This window comes from Gopherus evgoodei, chromosome 15, assembly GCF_007399415.2.
Source record: "Gopherus evgoodei ecotype Sinaloan lineage chromosome 15, rGopEvg1_v1.p, whole genome shotgun sequence".
Lineage (NCBI taxonomy): Eukaryota > Metazoa > Chordata > Testudines > Testudinidae > Gopherus > Gopherus evgoodei.
Window position 1 is genome coordinate 29,348,331 of NC_044336.1, and position 23,835 is coordinate 29,372,165.

At 48.6% G+C, this 23,835-nt stretch overlaps 1 protein-coding gene across 1 annotated transcript; it reads right to left on the minus strand.

Annotated features, from left to right (window-relative positions):
• Positions 1–938: 938 nt before the first annotated feature.
• Positions 939–18,189, minus strand: NOTUM (notum, palmitoleoyl-protein carboxylesterase). Its single transcript, XM_030534689.1, is given in 12 exon segments — positions 939–2,237; positions 2,349–2,396; positions 2,955–3,102; positions 3,216–3,316; positions 3,996–4,187; positions 4,783–4,885; positions 6,013–6,071; positions 7,690–7,750; positions 15,578–15,673; positions 16,115–16,167; positions 17,473–17,923; positions 17,926–18,189. Coding segments are annotated over 12 exon segments (1,878 nt in total). The 5' UTR covers positions 18,185–18,189; the 3' UTR covers positions 939–1,930.
• Positions 18,190–23,835: the final 5,646 nt, after the last annotated feature.

Genomic DNA, 23,835 nt, shown 5'->3' on the forward strand with positions numbered 1-23,835 from the left:
TTTGAACCACATTTTCATTGCCTGGACTCTTGGGTTGGTTGGGAGCAAGTGCAGCCCCCACAGGTATTCATATTTATGGGAGCCCTATGCTGTCTGCACTGAAGCCAAGAATCTTCGTAGCACTCAGCACCTTGGAGCCTCCCTTCCCAGGACATCTCTCCATACACATTATGCTATGGGATCAGTGTAGGGTGGCTCCATGCTGCTCATGTGCCAGAGAAATTCTTCCCCAACCTGTTGTGATTTCTTTAAATGCCTTCTGTGCTATCAGAGCAGCATACAGGGGGCCAGAATTGGCCCTTGAGCTTATACATTTTTCATTGTCTAAGTTAAACTGGTAGACATGTCTGTTTTCTAACAGGAGTAGGAGTAGACAGGATATTTTACCTCTGAATTTGGCACTGGTGTGACTACTGCTGGAATACTGTATCCACTTTTTGGTGTCTACTGTTCAAGGAGGATTTTAGTAAATTGGAGAGGTTCAGAGAAGAGCCAGAAGAATGATTAAAGGATTAGAAAACATGCCTTATAGCGGTAGACTCAAGGACTGCAATTGGAGTTATCTTAACAGAGAGAGTTAAGGGATGACTTGATTACAGTCTATAAATATTAATATTTAATAATGGGTTCTTCAGTCCACCAGAGAAAGGTATATAACATGAGCCAGTGACTGGAAGTTGAAGCTAGACAAATACTGAGTGAAATAAGATGTAAAATTTTAACAGTGAAAGTAATTAACCCTTGGAACAACTTACCCAGCGTCAAGGTGGATTCTCCATCACTGACAATTTTTAAATCAAGATTGAATGTTTTTCTAAAAGATCTGCTCTAGGAATGATTTTGTGGAGGCCTATGTTCTACAGGAGGTCAGACTAGATGATCAAAGAGCTCCTTTCTGGCCTTAGAATCTATGAATGCAAAGATTTTTAAACACTTAATATTTGAAACTATTTACTTGAGTTTCAGGTCTGCACATAGTCTAGAATTGTGATCCTGTATTAATCACTGCCATGGGATGGTGGATTCTGACTACCAAGTTCTGTAACTAGACTGTGCATTACATCCTTTCCATTCCAGAAATAACAACAAACATACTACAAAGGGAACATTGGAATCTAATAATAATAATAATAATAATAATAATAATGCCAATACTGCCCTTTCCCACAGGTGTGATCAGAAAACCCCATCCCCAAGAGCAGTATTTACAACTTTACAAAGACATATTAGCAGTTCTCTGGGCAGCCCTTATAAATAGCATTTACATATTAAAATAAATATGCCCACATTGCCATAGTAGCAGGAGGTTTTTTCATTATTTAAAAAAAATATGTTACAAAACAATATCATTAATTTTATATTTCTTGCTTAATTTTTTAAAAAATAAGTAATAAAAAAGTCATTTTATAAAATACAAAAGTAAATTGAGTATAAGAGTGTCCATTCCTAGCACATGTCCTTGGTTTGTACATTATGATACATCATGAGATGCTGACTTCTAGGAAGTCATGTAATCCTTCACTTCTAATTGGACAAAAAAAATCCAGTGCTTTTTTCACCATATGTTGTAAGTCTATGATGTGAAACATTCTCAGCAAGGGTAAGAGTCCTTTTAGCTCTTGGGAAAGGTTCTCAGTGCTGGTGTTTATGACGTTGCTGCTTCAGGCCACCTTGTTTAATACAGAAAGAGATTCTGAACAGCCAGGATTGGGCCCTGAAGTTTAAAGGTAATGAGTTTCAGTCAAATGGTGTAAGCAAGAATCTGTTCTTTTTTTCTTGACACACACTAAGTGTGCACGTGTACTTGTGAGTGTGCATGTGTGTAAATGTGCATATCTGCACGAGAATGGAGAAGGTTAAAGAGTTTGGGAGAGAAGCTTAGAGGCTCCTCCTCCTTATCTGATCATTGCCCTTTCATGGAGAATTCTTTCTAGCTACCACTACTCAGCATCCCCAGAAGTTTACTGGGCTCCAGGCCCTGTTGCTGTGCCATCTTCTGAACATCAAAACCCATGTGCATGAGGAACTGGATCACATTCATCTCCTGCCCCGTGAACTGGTCCCGGATGCTGGGACATGAGGGGTTGCAGTGGGGCCAGGGACAGCTGTCAATCAGATGGATTGGGCAACCCTTCAAAGGGGCTTTCCCATTTTTGTTGCTGTCATGCAGGCTGCGGTCCCAGCAATGCAGGGCACGGGGTAATGAAGTCCCTTTCACCTGGATGTCTGTCCAGTGACTGCAAAAATCAAACCATACAGATTGTATGAGTGGGGTTTGGGTATCAGTATTACCATATTCCCTTTCTTGCTAACTCGTGACACTTCATAGTCTGAAGAGAGACACTTACTTGCGCGTAATGATCTCGTGAGACAAACAGGCTGGAGCAAAGCTAGCACTGAAAGGAAAGAAACAGACCAGGTATGGTGAGAAGGCAAAAAGGTGACTTGTCTCACAGATAATTCCCCGCTCCCTCCCGTCCTGGACTTGGCTAGAAGTTCTGCTGTCCCTGGCAGGATGCTTGAACACCACAGTGCTGGACATGCTATAAGAATCTGAACAGACTAGAAGAGGGTGGAATTTTCAGAAAAAGGCACATTTCCATAGCTTATTGGTTGGGTGCATCTATAGGGGCTCCTAGGCGCTACAGTGACTGCCATGAATAGCTGATGTAGCATGAAGCATCCAAGACATACAAGAGGTTTCATGTCACCCTTTCATCTGTTGCTGGGGTGTTTTATGATCAGTGTCTCTTAAAACATTCCCAAAAACTCTGTTCCCACCTCATTTTTTTCCCAGATATGTTAAGAGCATGTTTCCTGATGCAGATTAGGTACAGATACCAAATAAATCTCCTTGGTATCAAGAGAGCCACTGTGATCCTCTCACAAACTAGCTTATGCAGGACTTCTCTTAGGGAAAAAAACACCCCAGCTTTTCCTACTGCAATACTCACGTCACATCCTTCAGAGTATTTCTTAGCTCCCGGCCCAGATTCTGGATGTAGAGCCACTGCCCCTCCTGGACAGGCTGTCCAGTTAGGTGCACATTATCTACAGTCAGCTGGGCCTCATCGAAGAGCCACTGCACCACAAAGACTGGACCTAGAGGGAAAAAGAATTGGAGAGTCTTCATCAAGTTAGCAGCAGGAAATGAAGGAATTGCCTAGGACCAATTTCAGACTCTCAGGCAGGTAGGCCTTTCTTTTTGCACTTACATCGAAGAGTGGGATAAATTTTATAGCCAAAAAAGCAATTCCATTCCTCCCCCTCTTTAAACTGCAGTTTGCAGCGTTCAGGAACAATGCCATTCCAATATCTGAAAGACATAGCAATGGTGGGGTTAGTGCCACGATGCCATGCAGTCTCATTCCGCTTGGAATGTCTCCTATTCACTAGAACACTGGAGCATTTGCTGGTTGCAGTTGGAGAGTCCTCTGTGCATGAATGAAGCAGTGAGCACAAAAAACCCTGCACAGAAGAACACAGCTAACCTTTCTTGATTCAGCTGGAAGGCAAGCAGGTGTGAACAGTATTATTTAATCAAACACGACTTATGAGAAGGAGGAGAGCTGGGATTTCATTAGCCAATGATACTCTGTTCTAGAGGTGGACTGGCTGCTCTGATAGGAGTTTTCCTGTCACTTGCTTTTATGATCCTAGGGTATGGAACCTTCCCCTAGATAACAATCACTCAGAGATGGGAGGATTAGAGAGATGGCAATGTCAGTTTATTAACAGCAACATTCTTCCCTGTGTCTGTCTGGTCACATCAATGTACAGTGTCTGCAATGTCACAGTCTCATGAATATGCCTTTGAAATTGTAGTTCTTTTCTTTAGAAGTAGAAGTTCATCAACAAAGTGTGAGGTACGTGATAGGTATCTTATAAATACAAAAAGGACGCAGGGAAGACAGGAAGAGTGTCAGAGCCCTGCCTCAGGGTTTCTCCTCATCCTTAGCTCTTGGGTAAGGGTAGTTTAGAATATTTTATTGTACCTGATTCCTCTCCTAATAGCTTCTGTTGGGGCACAGGTTATGGTATCAATACAGTCAGTTCTGCGGTACTGTTTATTATCCAGGAACCAGCCAGAGTCTGCCAGCCCTCGAACCTGAATCCCTTGATAACCCATCTCCTCCAGCTGCTCTGCCACTCGATCCACATTCAGAAGCACCCCAGTTCCCCCAGCACTGCAATGACAAGATCAGTAATTCAGTCACAGCCCTGCAAGACAGCTACGATACCTACTGCTTTCACCCTTTTGATGCCCTGAGCAATTTGACCAGTCTGTAAGGACATAATCTAGTCAGCAAGTTATTTCCTCACTTCATAAATTCTCAGAAATAAAAGCAATGCTAACTAGTTCAGCAACCAAAGGCCATCCGTTTTATTTGCTTCTTTCTGGCATAGCTCTTTCCTGTTATTAGCAAGAGCTCTGGCAGCTCAAAATAGAAAGACCCTGAAATTTGAAGACAAAATTTTCCATGTTTCTATTGTCTAATATTCTTTCCCCATAAATAAATTCCTCTGAATCAAAAGCTGAGATTCTCCTCTAGCCAGTATTTCTACATCATTCCCTACTGCAGCTCCTACAGGAAGAGGCCGAGAGGAGAATTTGTGCGAGCTTTCCGCTACCAGTGCTTCTGCCTCACTCCTCCTAGCACCACCTGCAGGCAGTGTCTGGGAACTAATCTCCCATGACTAATCTAAAGACAGTGCTCCATTGCAGTTGCTCTTTCCTGTTATTTCTCTCTTCATTGTAGACAATCTTATGCAGATACTTACCTGCTTCCTGCCAGGAGTAGTACCTTTGCATTACTAAGGCCTTTTCCCACCAGCTCCTTTACCACCTCTTGTATTATGAGGGCTCCCATGAAGGCATATTCATCTGCAAAAGAAAGAGTTAATCATCCATAGGACTGTGATGTGTAGGCTAAAACTTTATTGAAGAGGCTTCCCTCACACATCCCCATCCCACAGTTGCTCAGGACCCTGAAGGCAGAGAAACTGTTTGCAGTGAACAAATTATATCATTTGAAGCCTTTATACACTGAAATTTACAAATTGTAACCTTGAAGAATGTTAGTCCACATGAAAGTAAGAGCAAGGCAGGTAGGTACTGAGGGCCTTTCCTAGCACAGGCTTTCACTGGCTTGATCCAGCGGGAAGCATATGTCCTGCTGAATTACTAGTATTACTTCATGCAGCACCTTCGGGCTGATGCTTCTTAGTTACACCAGGCTGTATCAGGAATAACTTGATTAAAGTCAGTGGAGTTTCATCCAGTGTAAGTGAGAGAATAAGCCCCCTTGAGTTTTCTGTAGCGGTCTCACATCCAAGTACTAATCCTGGTTATCTTTTAAGACTCATCATATCCTGAGGTGGCATGATTCATCTGCAGGATGTTAAAGATCTTTAATTTTATCTGCATAAGGAAATGTCCATCTGTGTGCGCCAAGGAGACATCACAATTTTGCACCGTTGTCACAGTGATATTGTGTTGATCCAAAACAAATATCATTAGGCAACAGCATCATATTATAATGCACAAGTTTTTGTCTTGCAGGCCAAATTGCAAGCAGCTCCTGCCCAACAATGAGTGGGCTGAACATCCATTTGGGACAAGAATGTGACTGAATTAATTACACTTATCACTCAGGTCAGCTATATGAGAAGACATTACAAACCATGGTGCCCCAACCATTCCATTTAATTTGCAGTGTATGCAGGGTAGGAGAGGCTTATCTAAAAGGAAAGGCTGCTTCAGGAACTCCAGGTGCAGCCTGCAGGGACTAGATGTGCATCTGTGACATCCCTGCATGCAGGGACTCTGAACCATGCCCCTGCATGATGTGATGAGAGAAGAGGGATGTTTTATCTGGAGGTTACTTGTTATTCTTTCCTGCTCCTCAGCAGGAAAAAGCTTATCTCTCATTCACATAATTTCAGAGAAACCAGGCCATATCCTCTTATGTGTGATAATTGTCTGGCAGCCGGCCCATCGGCAGCACTCACTTTTTTCAGATTTGGAAGAGGCACCACTCCAAACATCACTTGAGCAATAGGGGATGAAACTGCAAGAGATGAGATGTTTGTGAGCACTCATTTTTGCTTTACATACAGAGGGGTGAGGCTGGGGACAAGGAGCTGGAAGGAAATCTTGCAGAGAAGGGAAGAGACTGTTTTTTTGTTCAGTGAGATGCTTATACCACCCCCTTGAATACTCAAAGGAAGGATTACCTCTCGTGGCAGTCAGTTACTGTTGCTTTTTTTTTTTTTCCTTCTGGATGTTAAGCCTTTTTATTGATCTAATTAAGTAAGGCTACGATTTAATCATGGGTATTCTTAGTAAAAGTCACAGACAGGACACAGGCAGGAAACAAAAAATTACTGCCCATGACCTGTCAATGACTTATACCATAAATAACTGATTGAATCTTATGGGGGGTGCTGCTGAGGGGGAACCCCGAGGGGCCAGTCAGTGGCTGCTCTGGCCGCTGCCAGAGCGGGAGCTCCAGGGGGCCAGCAACTGCTCCGGCCACGGCAGGGGGAGGGAGTCCCAGGACCACTTCCAGGAGCTGCGGCTGCTCCTGCCATCTCTGAGACCGCTGCTCAGATGGTCCTAGGGCCAGCTGCATTGGTCCTGCTCAGACGATCCCAGAGCAATGGACAGTGCGGCTGGCTTCAGGGCCAGGGCCACTCCAGCGATGGCTGGCCCCCGGTGTCGCCCGAGCAGCTGGCTGCAGAGCCGCTTAATCAGCGGCCACTGTGGCTGTCCCCAGGGTCTCCTGAGCAGCCCTGGGATCATCCACACTGGTCGCAGCTGAAGTCAGGGATGTTGCAGGAAGTCATGGAACCAGTGACTTCCATGACCTCCATGACAAACACAGAGCCCTAATTATGAGGCATCGTGCTCTAGAGCACACATCTAAATTCTAATCCTGGCTTTTCCATTGACTTGGGCAGCGTTGGGCAAGTCACTGCTTTTCTTTGTGCTTTAGTTTCCCTCTATATAAAATGGGGAAAACTCACTTACCCTATGTAAGTGCTAAGTATTGTTATTAAATGTCTCTGCAGGAATGGAACTATCTTTCCATCTCTTAGCTTTTTGTCCCCAGCTGCTGCAATAGAAATTATCATCTATATCCGCTTCTCTTCCCTTCTTGCAGCACCGCAGTCCAGAAGGTCTATGTAGAAGCACAAGCAAGCCAACCTCCCCTTCCTAGGTCTCCCCTCTGAACAGAAGTAGCCTTCGGAAGCTCACTGAGAACTGTCAGGCATGTCGCCAGCCACGGGGCCTGATATGGTATTTCCCAATTTATTCCTTTGGAGGATATCCTCTGGGATCTCCCCAGTTTTTCTTGAGGTTCATCATTAGACCAACCCATGCCTTCAGCTGAACTGGACACAGGTCACTCTAGACATTGTCAACACCGCTCCTGGGAAAGCTGAAGTGGTAGACAGAGAGAACACTGTAGGGTTTTCCCTTTTACCAAGGATTAATTATGTTATCTGCCACTGTAGCACTCCCTGTTCTTGCTGTCCTAGGAAGCAATAGATCATGTTTGCATGGTCCACTCCCCATTCTTACACCATGTTTGGGGTATAATCCCCTTCCCTTTTCCTCTCATGGTGCCTCTTTGTACATAATTTTTGGAATATAAACTTGTTCCCCTTGGTGCCCCTCCTTACACCATGTTTGCGTTCCACCAGTGCGGATTTTCTTCTGGTTGTGATGACAGGATCCCAGTTCCTGCAGGTGGATGAAAAGAAATATACAAAGGCTGTTCTCAGATTCTAAAGCAATAAGAATGAGGCTGGTGTGGGGGCTCTGGCTATAGAGAAGGGAAACTTACACTGTAATAGCCATTGGTGAAGTGGGAGGGAAAAACAGAAATGTGTCTATGCCTACATCTTGGTGGATATGATTTTCAGCCCTTGATTCACATCAGAGGTGAACCCCAGCACTTATTACCTTTCACGATGAAGAGGTGCTGTGATACCTACATAAAAGTACATTCTTCCTAAATTCTGTAAGGTAAATTCCAATACTAGCAATTATAGGATTTGTGTGAATGAGAGAAAGAACCTACATGTACAATCAGCCCCTGGCATAAACAGTGCAAGGAAAGGTAGAGATCCCATAATCCTGTGCTGACTCAGTAACTGTGTGGTTTACAGACATGTGGAGATCCATGGTGTTACCTGCACCTTCTAAGCAGTATTAAAAGAAAATAAAAATTTATTAAATGCTTCCCTAATCTTCACAAAAGCAATTGTAGTACAGTAGAACCTCAGAGTTGTGAACACCAGAGTTACAAATGACCAGTCAACCCAGGGCCATCCCTAGCTATTCTGGGGCCCTATGCAGACCCCCCATGGGGATGAGTGTGGGGCCCCAGGCCTCTGTGGGGAGGGAATGGGGGCGGTTGTCCCCAGGCCTCTGCGGAGGGGGGCAAGGCTGACTTGGGGGCCAGGGGGAACCACCCCCCAGCACTCACCGGCAGCGTGGCTGGGGCTGCGCTTCCTGCCGCTGGTGAGTGAAGGCCCATCCATGCTGCAGAGCTCGGGAGTGGGGGCAAGGCTGGGGTGGACCAGGGGCAGGAAGAGGCGGGGCTGGGGTGGGAAAAGGGGGGCGGAGGCAGAGCAGGGTGAGGGCCCTGGGGAAGAGCCAGAGCAGGGGCTGGAGCAGCACGCAGCTGCACAGGGCACCAGGAAATTTGGGGCACCAAATATCCTGGTGCCCTGTGCAGCTACGTACTTTGCATATAGGTAAGGATGGCCCTGCGTCAACCACACACCTCATTTGGAACCGGAAGTATGCAATGAGGCAGCAGCAGAAACAAAAATTTATAGCAAATACAGTGCAGTGTTAAACCTAAACTACCAGAAAAATAAGGGGAAAGCAACATTTGTCTTCTGTATAGTAAAATTTCAAAGCTGTATTAAGTCAATGTTCAGGTGTAAACGTTTGAAAGAACAACCATAACATTTTGTTCAGAGTTACGAACATTTTATGAATACCCACCATTCCCAAGGTGTTCATAACTCTGATGTTCTACTGTACATGTGTGACGAACTGGGAAAGTTCTTAATGTTTTCTCTGAATACTGTATTGGTGCCTCAGTGTCCCCATGGCAGTTCTTAAGTATCTGGCAGAGCAAAGGGCCAGTGCACCTAAATGCCTGACCCTCTGTCTCCTAGCAACTGATGGCCTGGGCCTCTCCCCTGCAAAGGTGCCAGCTGAAGGTATTGGAGACAAAGGGATCAGGTGACCTCCTGGCCCAGGAAAGGGGCTGAGGAGAGAGGAGGGGCTGGGAGGGGTTGTTAGTCTGGAGCTGGCTGGGGTCAAGGGTGGAGGGCAGACCTGGGGGTCTGGCTCACTGCCCCCCAGAATGGACCCAGCCGAGGGGTCCGGTTCGCTGTATCTACAAGCTCTGTTTTAGACCCTGTTCCTGTCATCGAATAAACCTCTGTTTTACTGGCTGGCTGAGAGTCACGTCTGACTGCAAAGTGGGGGTGCAGAACCCGGTGGCTTCCCCAGGACCCTGTTGGGGTGGACTCGCTGTGGGAAGCGCACGGAGGGGCAGAGGATGCTGAATGCTCCAAGGAGAGACCCAGGAGGTGAAGCTGTGTGAGCTTCTTGCCCTGAACAAGTCTGCTCCAAGGGAAAGGAGGCCCCCCAAAGTCCTGACTGGCTTGGTGGGGAGCAGTTCCAGAGCATTGCCCGGTGACTCCGTGACAACTGGTGACAGCGGTGGGATGTACTGCACCCCGTGAATGGCGCTGCTTGCAGTAAGTGACTGGGGAGCAGTAAAACAAAGGAGGGATAATGAGGACCACGCGTGCTGAAGGCTCAGAGAGTGACGGTTTCAGGGGGCAGTTAACCTCTGGGAGTGTGTGACCAGCGAGAAGGATTGTTGGAGTAACAGGGTCCCCCTGAGGACTGCAGCGAGCAGTCTCAGGGGCGGAGGAGCTTGCTGCTCGACCCTGGGAGAGAGAAGGATTTTTGCAGTAGCAGGGTTCCCCTAGGGATTGCAGGAGCAGTCCCGGGGCGGAGGAGTCTGCAGCTCGACCCTGGCAAAGAGGTGGTGATCACGAGAAGAGCTGGCACACCAGGGGTTCTTCCTGGAAACCATGTGGGAGCCAAGAGCACACAGGCCTGTGAGTTCAGAGCCACTTAGGCCATCACTTCACCGTTCCCATCACCATCTCTTTGAGAAGGACATTGTGATCCTGTGCACAAAGAGAGGGTTACGCATGGGGAAATTCACCAAGGCACAGTTAATCGTGCAGTTGAAGGAGAAGCACCACTCTGAGGAGCAGATTCCTGGCCCAGATGGGGCTACAAGAGGATCTGAGAGCAGCTGGAGCATCAGCCAGGCATCCCCGGGAGTCAGGTCCCCAATCGGACGAGGGTCTTCACGATTGGGTTCCCCATCAGGAGATTGGAGACGGATGGGATGGGAGCAGAGCCCGAGAGAGCGAGAGGACTGTGAGAGAAAGCAAGAGCCCGAGGAAAAGCTGCAGGAGAAGCAGCAGCAGCGTGGACTGGTGATGGTGGAGCAGAGAGACATAGGGGGCTGCCCAGGGGTTAGTGGGGAAACACGCCTGCAGGGGCGAGACCCTGGGACAGAGAGAACTGTGGTGGTGCAGCCCCAGATGCTGAGGGACTGTGGAACCTGGGTGAAGTTCCCTGAGGTGAAGCCCCTCACCCTGCCTATGGCCCAGATCCCTGTACAGACCCAGAAGGGGTCAGGCTGGCTGGTAGTTGGGGTTCTCCAGGATATCGGCTGGGAGGCCCTGTTGGGGGGTGACTGTCTCCCCATGGGACAGGATCCCAGTCCCGCTCCTGTAACCGCCGAGGGTTTGAATTCAAATCCAGGGAACCAATTGGCTAGGATTGTAATGGTCAGTGAAAATGCAAATAACCTGGCTGGCAGGGGGGAGGGGCTGCTGGGCTCAGGATACCTGCCTACCTGTAACCAGCCCCCTGGGGCTGAGTGGGAGGGAGAGCTGCTCCCAGCCCCCCTGCACACCGGAGAGGGGGCTCACGCTGGCTGTGATCCTGGGACCAGAGCAGAGAGCTCGCTGCCTAGACCCACTGGGACAGCAAGGGCAGTGCTGAGCATGGGGGGAGCTGAGACCCCAGCTGAGTGGGGGGGCACCCAGACAGGGCAGGTCGGCTGCCAAACAGGTTTGCCTGGTCCAGACGTGCTGCTGGGAAGTGATTACACAGCAGGGAGGGAGCTACCAGGGACAGGGCTCAGGGGTGCTGTGATCCCAGGTCCAGCCAGTGAGAGGGAGCAGGTCCCACTCCCTGCCCCAGCTGCTGAATCCCAGACCGAGCTGCAGAGGGATCCCTCCTTGGAGAAGCTGAGGGAACTTGCTGGCCACAGCACTCCAAACCCCCTTGGGGAAGGCTGCAAGGACAGAGTCCTGTGGGAGAAGGGATTCCTGTCCCGGGAATGGGCTCCCCAAGAGGAAGTAGAACTGGGGGGAATCGGGAGGCAGCTGGTGGTACCCCAGGAATCCACAGGGTTCTTCCCGTTCGAGCTGCTGGATGGGAGGAGAGTGAGGGGACCCCTGGACCTGAAGAGGGAGGATTGGATGGAGAAGGGGGAAGACCCCCGGGGGGATCTCTTCCCTGAGGTGGGAGACAATCTCCCCATCAGGTGTTCCCCGTTCAGAGTCACTGGGAAAGCAACCCAGAACCTGGAGAGAGAGGTCAGAGACATGCTGGCTTTAGATGGGATCCAGCCGTTTTACAGCCCATGGACCTCACCCATGGGGCTGATCCCCAAGCGAGACAGGATGATCTGGTTTTATGGGGGCTATCAGAAGCTTAAAGCCATCACAGTGTCCGATGCCGACCCCATGCCTAGGCCTGGGGAGATTCTAGACAAGCTGAGAGGGATGGAGAACTTGGCCCTGGCAGACACTGATAACGTGCATCTTTAGCCAGACCTGGGATGAACAGGTGTCCCAGGTGAAGAGGGGGCTGGGCTGCCTCAAGGAGGTGGGACTGATGGTAAAAGCTGGAAAGTGCAAGGGGGGGACGGCAGAGGTGTTGTGTCTGGGCCACAAGGTGGGAAGCGGCTGCCCAAGCCCAGAGCTGGCAAAGGCCAAGATGGGGGCTCTTAACCAAGGGAGCCCGAATCACAGACCAGAGGGCTGGGAAAAGACCCAATCCCAGCTTGAACCCAGGGGTACTGGGGTGGCAAAGGGTGTGGGCTGCATAAACCTTCCCACATGCGGCCTGCAAGTGCCATCAAGCACACCCGACCTAAGGGAGGGCGTAAGACTGGACTGTCCTGGTGTAACTCACACCAAGGGATGGGAGAGATGCTGGGGCATCCATGGGAACCTTGGTGGGTTCTGAACTTCCCCAGGTCACTGGCTGAAGTGACCTCGCTCAGTTCGGTCTCGAAGGGGGGAAAGATGTGACGAACTGGGAAAGTTCTTAATGTTTTCTCTGAATACTGTATTGGTGCCTCAGTGTCCCCATGGCAGTTCTTAAGTATCTGGCAGAGCAAAGGGCCAGTGCACCTAAATGCCTGGCACTCTGTCTCCTAGCAACTGATAGCCTGGGCCGCTCCCCTGCAAAGGTGCCAGCTGAAGGTGTTGGAGACAAAGGGATCAGGTGATCTCCTGGCCTGGGAAAGGGGCTGAGCAGAGAGGAGGGGCTGAGGGAGGGGTTGTTAGTCTGGAGCTGGCTGGGGTCAAGGGTGGAGGGCAGACCTGGGGGTCTGGCTCACTGCCCCCCAGAATGGACCCAGCCGAGGGGTCCGGTTCGCTGTATCTACAAGCTCTGTTTTAGACCCTGTTCCTGTCATCGAATAAACCTCTGTTTTACTGGCTGGCTGAGAGTCACGTCTGACTGCAAAGTGAGGGTGCAGAACCCGGTGGCTTCCCCAGGACCCCGCTGGGGTGGACTCGCTGTGGGAAGCGCACGGAGGGGCAGAAGATGCTGAATGCTCCAAGGAGAGACCCAGGAGGTGAAGACGTGTGAGCTTCTTGCCCTGAACAAGTCTGCTCCAAGGGAGAGGAGGCTCCCCAAAGTCCTGACTGGCTTGGTGGGGAGCAGTTCCAGAGCATCGCCCAGTGACTCCGTGACAACATGCAAAAGGAATCTTACGCAGTTATGAATGGGAAAAGAGTGACCAGATGTCCTGATTTTATAGGGACAGTCCCGATTTTGGGGTTTTTCTCTTATATTGACTCTTATTACCCCCACCCCTGTCCCAATTTTTCACACTTGCTGTCTGGTCGCCCTAAATGGGAAGGAAGGTAGGGCTTTCACAAGGCCATATGGGAGGGCAGGTGAGGCTCAGAAACTCACAATCTGGTTTCCCATCTGCAGCAGTTTGGGGCCTCCAAGCCATAGGACCAGGCCTATCTGAGATAGATAAACTGATCCAAGTGAATTACATAATAGCGTGTGTGTGTCTTTGCAAATACATTCACTGGTGTGTGTGAGTCCCTCTGTGAAGGCCTCTCCCCCAAACTACAGTGAATGAATTTCTTCTGGAAGTTTGACACGCCAAGACTATTATACAAGAATTATATAAGAGCCTGTTACGGTGATTACCCGTTTAAGAACAGATGAAATACTGAAGTCCAAAGGTTCCAGTGAGGCTGGCCAAAGAAGTAGGAGACACAGAGTCAGATTCTGGCCTCCACTATGACCCATTTATACCATTCTAGTGACGTAATGGGACCTCAATGGCCCTGATGAGAATTCCTCCAACACAGAAGCAGTGTAGAGCTGATGTGGGCAGCCATTCATCATTCTCCTGTGCAGTCCCCAAAAGTAGAGCCATGCCAGGGAGAGAGATGTGGTTGGTGTATGGAGGGCTGGATAGGGAGTGGCCGAAGTGCAAAGTAGTCCAGTTATTTCCATTTTCAGCTGTGTGAGCTATACAAAGCCACCCTAAATTGAAGCACCCCCTAGGATTACTGTAACTTACGCTGGGAGTTAAGCCACCTCTTAGAGAAGCTCAGAATTAGGGAAGTGAATATGTGATGTATATAACTCACCTTTGCCCCCCACCTCCTATGCTGCGCCTTCTATGCTGTGCCTCCCGAAAGGTGCAGCATTGAATTTGGCCCACAATCAGGGAGCAGTAGGGTATGAAGCTCAGCAGCCAGAAGAGGAAAGAGAGGAAGGAAGGCTAGTAATCTGTATTTCTAGGCATTTATCTGAAGCTCTGAGCATCAAGCATCATTCACCCCATTATACAGAGGGGGTGGAATGCAAATAAAAATAAGATACAGGGAAGTCACCAAACAATAAAAATAGGAAAACATTTAAATATAAACTGCTGTAATTGCTTCCAGTACTACAGGAAGCTAAGCACAAGAACCCATATCTTCTGGTATGATCTACTTTCCACTACCCGGAAGCACAAAGTAGATAGATTCTGGCTGAAAGTGGCTAACAGAAAATTCCCCTTGTGGAGGGAAATTCCAGTTTGCATAAAGCCAGCTGAGGCAGGGCCTGCACCAGGTTTGGGCAACGTTAGGAGATGGAGGGTACCTATCTTTCTCTTATGCCAGTGCCATAGGTTAAAGTGGGCCATCAGCTGCTCTAACACTGGAGCAGAATCAGGGAGCCAGTTATGGATCAGCCCCTATCCTGCACTGATAGGAGTTTGGGCACAGAGAAAAATTGAGCCGAGATGCACTAAATAAGAGTATGTAACATTAAATGTCAATTTTCAAAACAGATTCTGCTGCTGGCTTTGAATGGTTCATCCATTATGGGCAGAATTGCTGACTAAAGCTCAGATCTTTCAGCATGAGGGTAAAGGTCTCAGGGGGAGAAAATCTGTGTGAGCATCTCCTTGCAGAGATCCCTCCCACCTCATCCCATTGGTGATGAGGAGTCAGGATAGTGTTTTTCACTGGTGCCTGGGGATCTGCAGGAAGTCAGGGGCATCCACATGGTGGCACTGTCTGTCTCCACTGACTCTAGCTCCTTGGCACATTACAGCCATGTTACCATGGTGGTCCCCCTGCCACAGCTCCCTCTGGGGCCTCAGAGGGAGGGACCCCCTGTAGAATATTATATATTTGATTGATTTACACAGGGCTGGAGGAGGGGGGTGATGTGTACCCCACAACCTACCCACCTAGCGTAGACCTTGGACTACACTTTAAAAGACTCTTGTCTCCCATGTTGCAATATATAAATCAATGATACTCCTTCAACTTAGATGTGTGCAGTACTGGTCATCTCATCTGTAAAATTATATTGCAGAATTAGAAGGGGTTCAAAGAAGGATGACATCCCTGCAAGTGTATATGCATACATGTGTATGTATGTTTTCATGTTTTTGCGAGGGCATGTGCATACTAATTAATGGTAGTATGTATGCATGTACAGTCAAATGCATGTGACTTATATTATATTAATATCTGAACAGGAGCAATTATGGGGAAGTGACAGTGTATATTGTGAGGAATTCTGCTACACTACAAAATCTGTGTATTCCCCCCCCCTTTTTTTTTTCCTTTTGTTATAGAGGGTAGATGTAATGTGTAATGGTGTTTCCATCCCCTGCACAAAAAGACTTACCAGTTTTGGTAATGGGCCACTCCTTGGAGCTCATCAGCCTCCTCATTGTATCATAGCGAGTATCACAATTTTCTCTGTTAAAGCAATACCATCCCCCTGGGTCATGGGAAAAAAAAATCAAGTCAGTTCCTTGCTGTCATTTTGTTCAGGGAAGGAGTGGCAAAGTATCACAGAGAGAGAGAGATGAATGTGTACAATAGAACATGGCATTCCCAGGCTGAGATGAATGGTGCAAGCAGTGGGTAAAGGAAATGGCAGAAAGAAGTAGCTGGATTAAGAAGCTTTAATTAGGGTCAGGTGGGTAGTTAGGATGCCAAGAAATCCACTAAATTGTCAGGCAGCAGAGGTGTATGACAAAGTGAGTGTGTCGGGTGGAAGGATGGAGACCCTGGTTATGCAGAAGGCAGCCAGCACACACATTTTGCACAGCCTTTGAAGAAAGCAGTTGGGTAGCTCTCCCCGTACCCTCACCTCTTCATTTACAAAATAGGCTAAAAAGCTTGACCTGTGCTTAAATAAAAAATAATCCAGGCTCACCTTCCAGGAACAGCAGCCACCTTCTACTGCCTTTTGATTCTTTGAGGTAGTAGCTTAAAAAAAAAAACACAAGCAGAAAGCAGTATTAAATTCATTAGGCAGACTGACTAGCTTAACCACAAGCTCTTTGAATCACAAACTCATTATAATATCAAGAGGGTTACATAAAAATATTTGGTTAAAAAACAAGAGAAAGAAACAGGAAGGCTGTCAGAAGAGCTCCAAACCATCTGATCAAAGGGCTTCCCAGAGATCCTGAGCCAGGCAGATTGGCTTTTATCTCTCTCCAAAATAAATGCATTAAACAAATTCCTAGAATTCTTAAGAATTTCCAGGCAGGAAAGAGTTATTCCACCTGTTGCTTGCTGTGTTTTTAGTAATGACCAGGAGGTGGAAGCAGAGATTGAGTGCTAGACAAAAATGTTCCTACTTTGTTTAAATATACATAAAGCAGGAATAAGAGAGGGCCAGCAATCATCATCATCATCATCATCATCATCATCATCATCATAGGCACTTCTCTGGCTTCTTCCATTACAGGATCTCAAGGCACGTTACAAGGTGGGTAAGCACTGTTATCCCCACTTATACACACTCAGATGAAGAACAGAGGGGAGTGCTGGCTCCCTGAATTAACTACCTCATGCTGGTGAGGGTAAAAATAAAAGAGAGGTGAGGATGAGGGTGAGTGATAATACAGGAGGAGTCAGGATCAAGTAAAATAGCCCCCGGCAGATTTCTTTCTTAGGGACTTTGTCCCCATGTCATCCTCTCCACCCCTGTGACTGTGAACTTCTTTGGCTGCCTTTGGATGTGCCCTCTAAATGCTTCGGATTCTAATGGACTTTGGAAAACTACTGATAAGTTACAATGCAGGACATTGACCCTCCCTTCCCCACCCCTCAGGGTTGGGAAGCAAGCACAGAGAGGGATGTGAATGAAGTAGTTCTAGTAAAGTGAATGAAGCAGGATGGGAGAGGAGCATGGAAGAGATGGAGTAAACGAAAGGGCCGGGAATTGGAGAAGCAGAGGCGTATGGGGTGGGTCATTCCCCGAAAACTTTGGAGATGGTTCTCCGGCATCCCTTTCAGCCCGCAGGAGCCCTCCGAGCGCAGGCTCCAGCCCGCACAGCAGCTTTGGGGCGCGGGATAATGCGGGCGGAATCGTGAAGCCAGTGGTGGGGGGGGTGAAAGGGCCTCTCTAGTGCGGGAGAGCGGAGGGGCCAGGACTCTGACCTGACGCGGCCGGGGTTGTATCGGGACGGGTGCGCTGGGGGCTGATCAGGACCAGGCTCACGTCAGGGTCAGGGGAGGCTCGAGCTGGTTGTGTGCTGGAAAGGATCCCAGCCCCGCACTCACCCGGCCGGGCTGCCGTCGTTGCAGGTGACCGAGCTGTTGAGCAGGAGATGGAGGCGCAGCTCGTGGTGCAGGTTCTGGGCCGAGCAAGGATACAGTGACTGCGCCAGGCTCTTGATCTGAGCCATGAAACTGTCCATGTTGCCTTCCACGGCGGTGAAGTCCAGCGGGAAGCTCTCCACGGGCTGCCCGGTCGCTTCGCTCCGCTCCCGGGCTGCCGCCGCAGCCGCCGGCTGCTGCCCTCGCCGCCTCCAGTTCTTCCTGCCCTCGCCACCGGGGCCCCAGTGCAGCAGTCCCAGGAGCAGCAGCACTTGCACGGTTCCTCTGCCCATCGCGACCCGGAGCCACCTGCGGGGGAAGGAGCTGAGGAGTTGGGCGCTCGGACGAGCTCTGCCCCCTGCTCCGCTAGGCTGCAGACTGGCGGGGGCTCCGGGTCCAGGAGGAACTAGTCCCGGGGGCGGGCAGCGCTTCGCGAGCTCCGTCTCCCCCGGGCTCGCCGGAGCTGGGGTCGCTGGCCCGGGCCTGCTCCTGCAGTTCCCAGGGCAGCGCAGGGTCTGGTCGCTCCGCTCAGTCCCGCTCCAATGAGCGGCGAGGGCAGCGCCTGGGCGTACTTAGCGGTGGCCGGCGGCTGGTGCCCGGGCTCTGCGGCGGGGCTCGGGGGCGCTCGGCTTTTCTTGGCGCACGGACTCGCCTTCTCGTCCCAGGGCAGACGCATGACAGAGGGGCACGGGGAGCCCGCCGGGGGCGCCGCCAGCCCGGGCGCCGCGTGGGGCAGCAGCCGGCCAGCCTCCGCCCTGCCCTCCCCTCCCCTCCGCCCCTTGGGATCGGGGGGAGGGGGGGACTTTACTGTTTCCTTGCCAGGAGATTCCGGCCTTTGCTCTGCCGGCTCCCGCCCCGCCTCCCCCGTCCTGTCCCGTCCGGGCGCTGCGATGCGCAGCGGGGGGCAGCGGCGGCTCCCCGAGCCAAGCGGCGCTGGGCTCCAGGGCAGGCGGAGCCGGACAGGCCTTTGAAGTGCCCAGCTCCCGCCGCCCGGCGCTCTAGCCCGGCGGGCTTGTTTGTCCGGGAGACGTGCCCAGCCCGCGACTCACCTCCAGTCCGCGGCTGGGCTCGCTGTGTGGGGCTGCGCGCTCCCGCCCCAGCCCCGCGAGCAGACTCACGGCCTGGGACATGTCCACCGGCTGCTTCTCAAATGGCTCCTTCCCCCTGCCAGGGCGCTTCCCTGTCCCCCGTCCTGCCGCGGGGCTCGGTTCCTTCCCCCCTTAAGGGGCTCTCCGGCCCTGCGCGGCTCTGAACTGCTCCTCCCACTCTTGCACGCTGGCAGGGCTTGCTCGAACGAGTGTGGCAGCCCGATCCCCGTTCAGGAGCCGAAGGAGTCTCCGGCTCGGCTGTTTGATTTGACTTTGAAACAAAGGCCTCAATGTTTAGGACTGCAGGGGGTACAGGCGGCCGCTCCCATTGCTCCTCTCTTCCCGCCAGCACCTGCCTGGGCAACAGCAGGGCAGAATGAAATCCCATCCCCACGTGTGACCCGGGAACCCCCGGCCTCCCCGCCTCACGTGCCCTGCCAAGGCTCTAGAGTAGGGTCCAAAGCTGGAGCCGCAGAACTCACCAAGCTCTGGAGCGGAGGCTGAGGCCAGGCTCAGACCCGGTTCTGTCTCTGGTGCTAGAGTTGAGCAATCCCGAGTGCTAATGGAGTGGGAGCCCTTAAGGCCCTATGCCTGGAGTCTCTCTCACATGAGATGGAGGCTGCCCTGTTGGGTGGAGAAGGAGAAATGAATGAGCTTGTGAAGGTTGAGATGGGACCCAGGACAGGTATTCCTGGTTTTCAAAGGAGAAAAGAACTGCCCTTGGTTAGCTCCGATTCTGCCCCTCCAGTGCTCTCACTAAAGGCATGTTATATTCCCCAGGGTTTAGGTGTGGAGAGGAGGTACTTTAATGCTTTTGGAATTTCAAAGGAAAACACTTGTTGCATGGAAAAGCTACCCAGGCTTATCTCTGAGAGATGGAATCTCCCCTCCAGGGATGGTCAGTACCTCTTTAATTATTGGAGAGGGTGGCTCCTTTGTCTAGTTCACTGGAAGTTATCCCAATAGAACTCCCAGAATTTTTTCACATGGTACACAAAACTGAACCTCCTCATGTCTGCCCCTTCCCCCCAGGGCTCCTCACTGCCCCTCTCCCGGCTGGCTCCCCTCTGTGGGTACTAACTGTAGCCCCCCATACTTGTAAGCAGCTCTTGATGCACTCTCTGAGGGAGTTCTGTGAGCAGAGAGCTACTGGGATTGGGGCAGGGCCCTAGGGTAGGGTAGCTCTGGTGTAGGAGCTGACCCTATGGCTCCACCAAGGAGGAGCAGAGCTGGCCACCCCCCTGCCCACTCAGATTTGGCTCCACAACCCCATGATGGGAGTCATGAGGCCAAAATTGAGTGAATGGCATTGCAGCCTGGCATATGCAGCACCACTCAGGTTTGGCCCTGCAGCCAGCCCCTCCCTGATGGGTGGGGGCTGCAGGGCCATACCTGAATAGGCAGTGAGGCAGCCAGTGCCGCTCCTTTTTGCAGCTGCTGTGGGGCCAGAACCTACACCAGTGCTTCCACCTGGGGGCCTGCCCAGCAGTTGTGCCCTTTGAGCCCCTGCCAGTGGAGACTGCACATAAGGTGTAGGGCTATGAGCACCACTGAGTTATCTCTGAGTTTTGGTGCCTACTAGATCCTCTCTGCCCCACAGAATCAGCACCCCACTCCAGCTGTGATATCAGTCATGTAGTAAGTGAAGGCCCTGATGAAGGCCCAGTATGAGGCCTTAGGCCTGAACTAAAGTAATGGTCAAGACTTTGCTAACATAAAGCAGAGTGAAGCTGTGAGCCAGAGGAAGGCCCTGCTCGCAGAAGCTGGCAAGAAAAGGGCTGATGCAAGAAGATACGTACCTAAAAGGTACTGAACACTAGTGATCACAACATTCACATACTTGCACATTCCACACAGATAACAAGGAACAGGCCAACCCATCCCAATGACAGGGGCAAAAGGGTAATATGATGGATAGAGTTGTTTTGATCGAACCAACATGTACAAGGTGAGAGGCGGCACTTTGCTACGTAGAGGGGTTGTACCTTACTACGTAGAGGGGCTGCACCTCAATACGTCAGGAGTGATGTGTAACTTGTTTGTACCTGTGTATAAAAATGTATCCCTGGGGTGATGTCTTTGTCTGGCCTAGGGGGCAGTGGAAAGTCCCGCCACTGACTGAGCCGAATCCATTGTCAAGAGGCACTCTGTCGCAGTATGCCTGGTAGACTAAGTACTCTATGGGGACCCTGCAAGTGTGTCCGAGCGCAATAAACCTGGCCAACGTGCCTTCGTACCTTACTAGACTCTGTGGTCATTGGGGGTTCTCCTCGAGTCTGCTGTGTCAGCTATTTGTGCAGAGCTGGGACGGCACACAGAGGGAACACACGCACGCAGCTGAGTGATACCAACAGAGAGAGAGCAGAGCACCACACTGGTAGCATCTGACAACACACTTCTGACAACACTGGTGACCCCGACCGCTGATCTGGTAAGTAAGCAAGCTGTCCACTGTAGGAATCGCGATCTAACATGACAGAAAACCTCGTGCTAGGGAACCCCCTCATCCCCTCCCTTTTAATCCCCATGGAGTTTTATAACTCATGGACCCGCTGGATTGCCAGTAAGGGGGGTCCATATGAATTGAAGAATGGGGAAACAAGGACTGGCATATGTAGAGCAAGGGTAGAAACCGAGGCTCTGAAAAATAGTAATAAAAGTAAAAAAGCAAAAGTAACAGTAACAAAGAAACAGTTAAAAGAATCAAAAGAAGCTACACAGCCCTGGAATGCTCCCACTGCTCTAGCAGGGTGACAAGCAGCCCAGAGACAACCAGTACAGTAACAGAGTGAAACACTGGAAACAACTGTAAGGAACCTACAAAAATACACGTGCCGTCCCCTGTTATAACTATTGGTGGTAAACAGCAGGCTTCAGGTAGCTACCCTGTGCCTGAAGAATGGGGACAGAAGTGGAAAGAGGTGGTCCTAGTAAAATTAAAACATGAAACTGGGTCCACTGCATTGCAACCATCACCTTATGATAAAAGCTGGGTTCCAGTTAAACTTAAACCGGAACCTAGACTGGTGCCTGTCAGAACGGGACAAGTAAGTGCACAGAAGGAAAGAGTAGCAAACAATACTCTCACTGAATTGGTAAATCAAATGAAGGAAAAAATGGAACAGTTCACAGAGCACATTAGGAGGCAGGAGCTGCGACTTGATCGCAGGGGAGTAAATAAAAAAGAATTTCAAAGTAAAAAACTAAAATTAAGCGGGTTAACACCTAGAATTGATGCATTAACACATGGAGCTGCCCAAAAACAGTTAACTGCAGCAAAAAAGGGCACTCCCACTATCCATCTGGCATGCACACAAAAGCAACACACACTGGGGGAACAAATTCAGGTTTTACAAGAGCAGGTAACTACTATCAATCTCCTCTCAAAGCCAGGATAAAAACCAGGGGCGCAATCCCCAACTGTGCAGGTTCCCAATTGCTTTAACCCATGGAACCACACTTCGCACTCATATCTGAAAATATAACCGTCTTTCTCATATATTTTTACATACCAGTTAAGTTTTGTCCTTTATATGTTTTCTCAGTTTCTTAAACTTGCTGCTGCTGCTGTCTGTATTTTCAAATGCCTTGATAAAGTTAATCTCTCTTGGCTCAGGTCTCGCTACCTATCTAGGTTGCTCTTCACCCACCCCCCCTTTTTCCCCCACCTCTCCTCACTTCTACTTTTTCTATTTGTTTTAAAAGTTAAAAGTTATAGTTTTTACAGAAACCTCCAAAAGATAAAGCAATTAAAAACAGAACAAAACAAGAAACAAAAAGAAAAAATAAGGTAAAAACTTTAAATCCAGGAAATTAATTATTTTAACCCTTCAGGAATGCAACAGCTGAAATTATTCCTAACTTTCTTGAAGATATGGTTTCCAAGCAACAGAAATGCACTCTCTGCTTCTAATCCTAACCACTGACTAATATTTGAAACATGGGTTTTTCTTATTCCATACAGCAGAGTTTTAAAATAATGTTAAATATAAAGTAATGCAAAATTCCTTGTTACCAAATTAATACAATACATTTGGCAAATATTAATATATGTTTTATCAAATTCATGCTACAAGTTTTAAATAAGGTAATAACTTGTTTATTCAAATGTTTAACCCTTTTTACTTTTTATTTTTGGTGGTGTTATTTTGTATAGTAATGAATAGAATTCTGGCACCATTTGTTTTTAATTGTAAGTTTGTCCTGTATGCCCTGTGTGTGTCTTGTGTCTATGTTGTGTGTGTCACGTGACTACTTTTAAAAAAAATATTATTTTTATTTTGGTTTTTGTTTTTTTGTTGCAACAAAAGTCAACTTTATACCCTTTTAAAAAATAGATGAGATGTGGCACCACACTATTTTAAAATCACGGTTGGGTTATAATCATAGTATTATTAACACCAATTTTTTGTGCAAAGTTCAAAAAGGTTTCAGTTACAAATATATGTACATATATTTCTGTCTCAACAAATAATGCAATTGCAAACAAAAAGAATTATCTTTTATCAATCACAGTTTTGTTTTTTAAGTTGTTGTTTTTTAATTGTTCTTCAAAGAAAAAAATGTAAGGGGAAACCTCAACATTCAGGTAAAGATAATATTAACAAAATGTCAATTTCTTGTTTGGGCTTTTTATAAATTTGTTTGAACTGTTAAATATAGTTATAAGACTGTCATAACCAAAATGTTTTAAAATAACAATTTATGCAGGAAGCTAACCAAACAATTTCAACAGGTTTCCACGTTTTTAACAGGTTTCCACCTTTGGCTCCCAAACATAGCAAAGCATTTTGAAAGTATACCCTCAAATACCCTCAAAGTATTTGCATGTATCTGTATTTAAAATTTATTTTGGTTTAATGTTATAGTTGGTTTAATTTTATATGCTTTTGTTTTGTTTTATGTTCATGGGGAGCAATGGTTGTTAAAGTTTGTGCTTCTAAACAGTTAACAAAAGTAAAATTGGTATCACAAGCGAATTAACTCTAACTCTAAAAAGCTTGTTGAAGTTATGTTACTAAAAACAAAGTGTTCAGCAAGGGAAAGCAATACCCCTTCTCATGAAAGATTGTGAGCATTTATTTTAGCTGTTAAGCATTACATTTAGTGTTAAATATTAGTAATGCACCCCAAATGAAAATGAATGTCTATACAACAACTGCAAAAGTGTAACTTGGGTTATAAAAGGCTCGGTCCCTATTACATTGTTCTTATTACACTGTAAACAAACTCAGTTAAA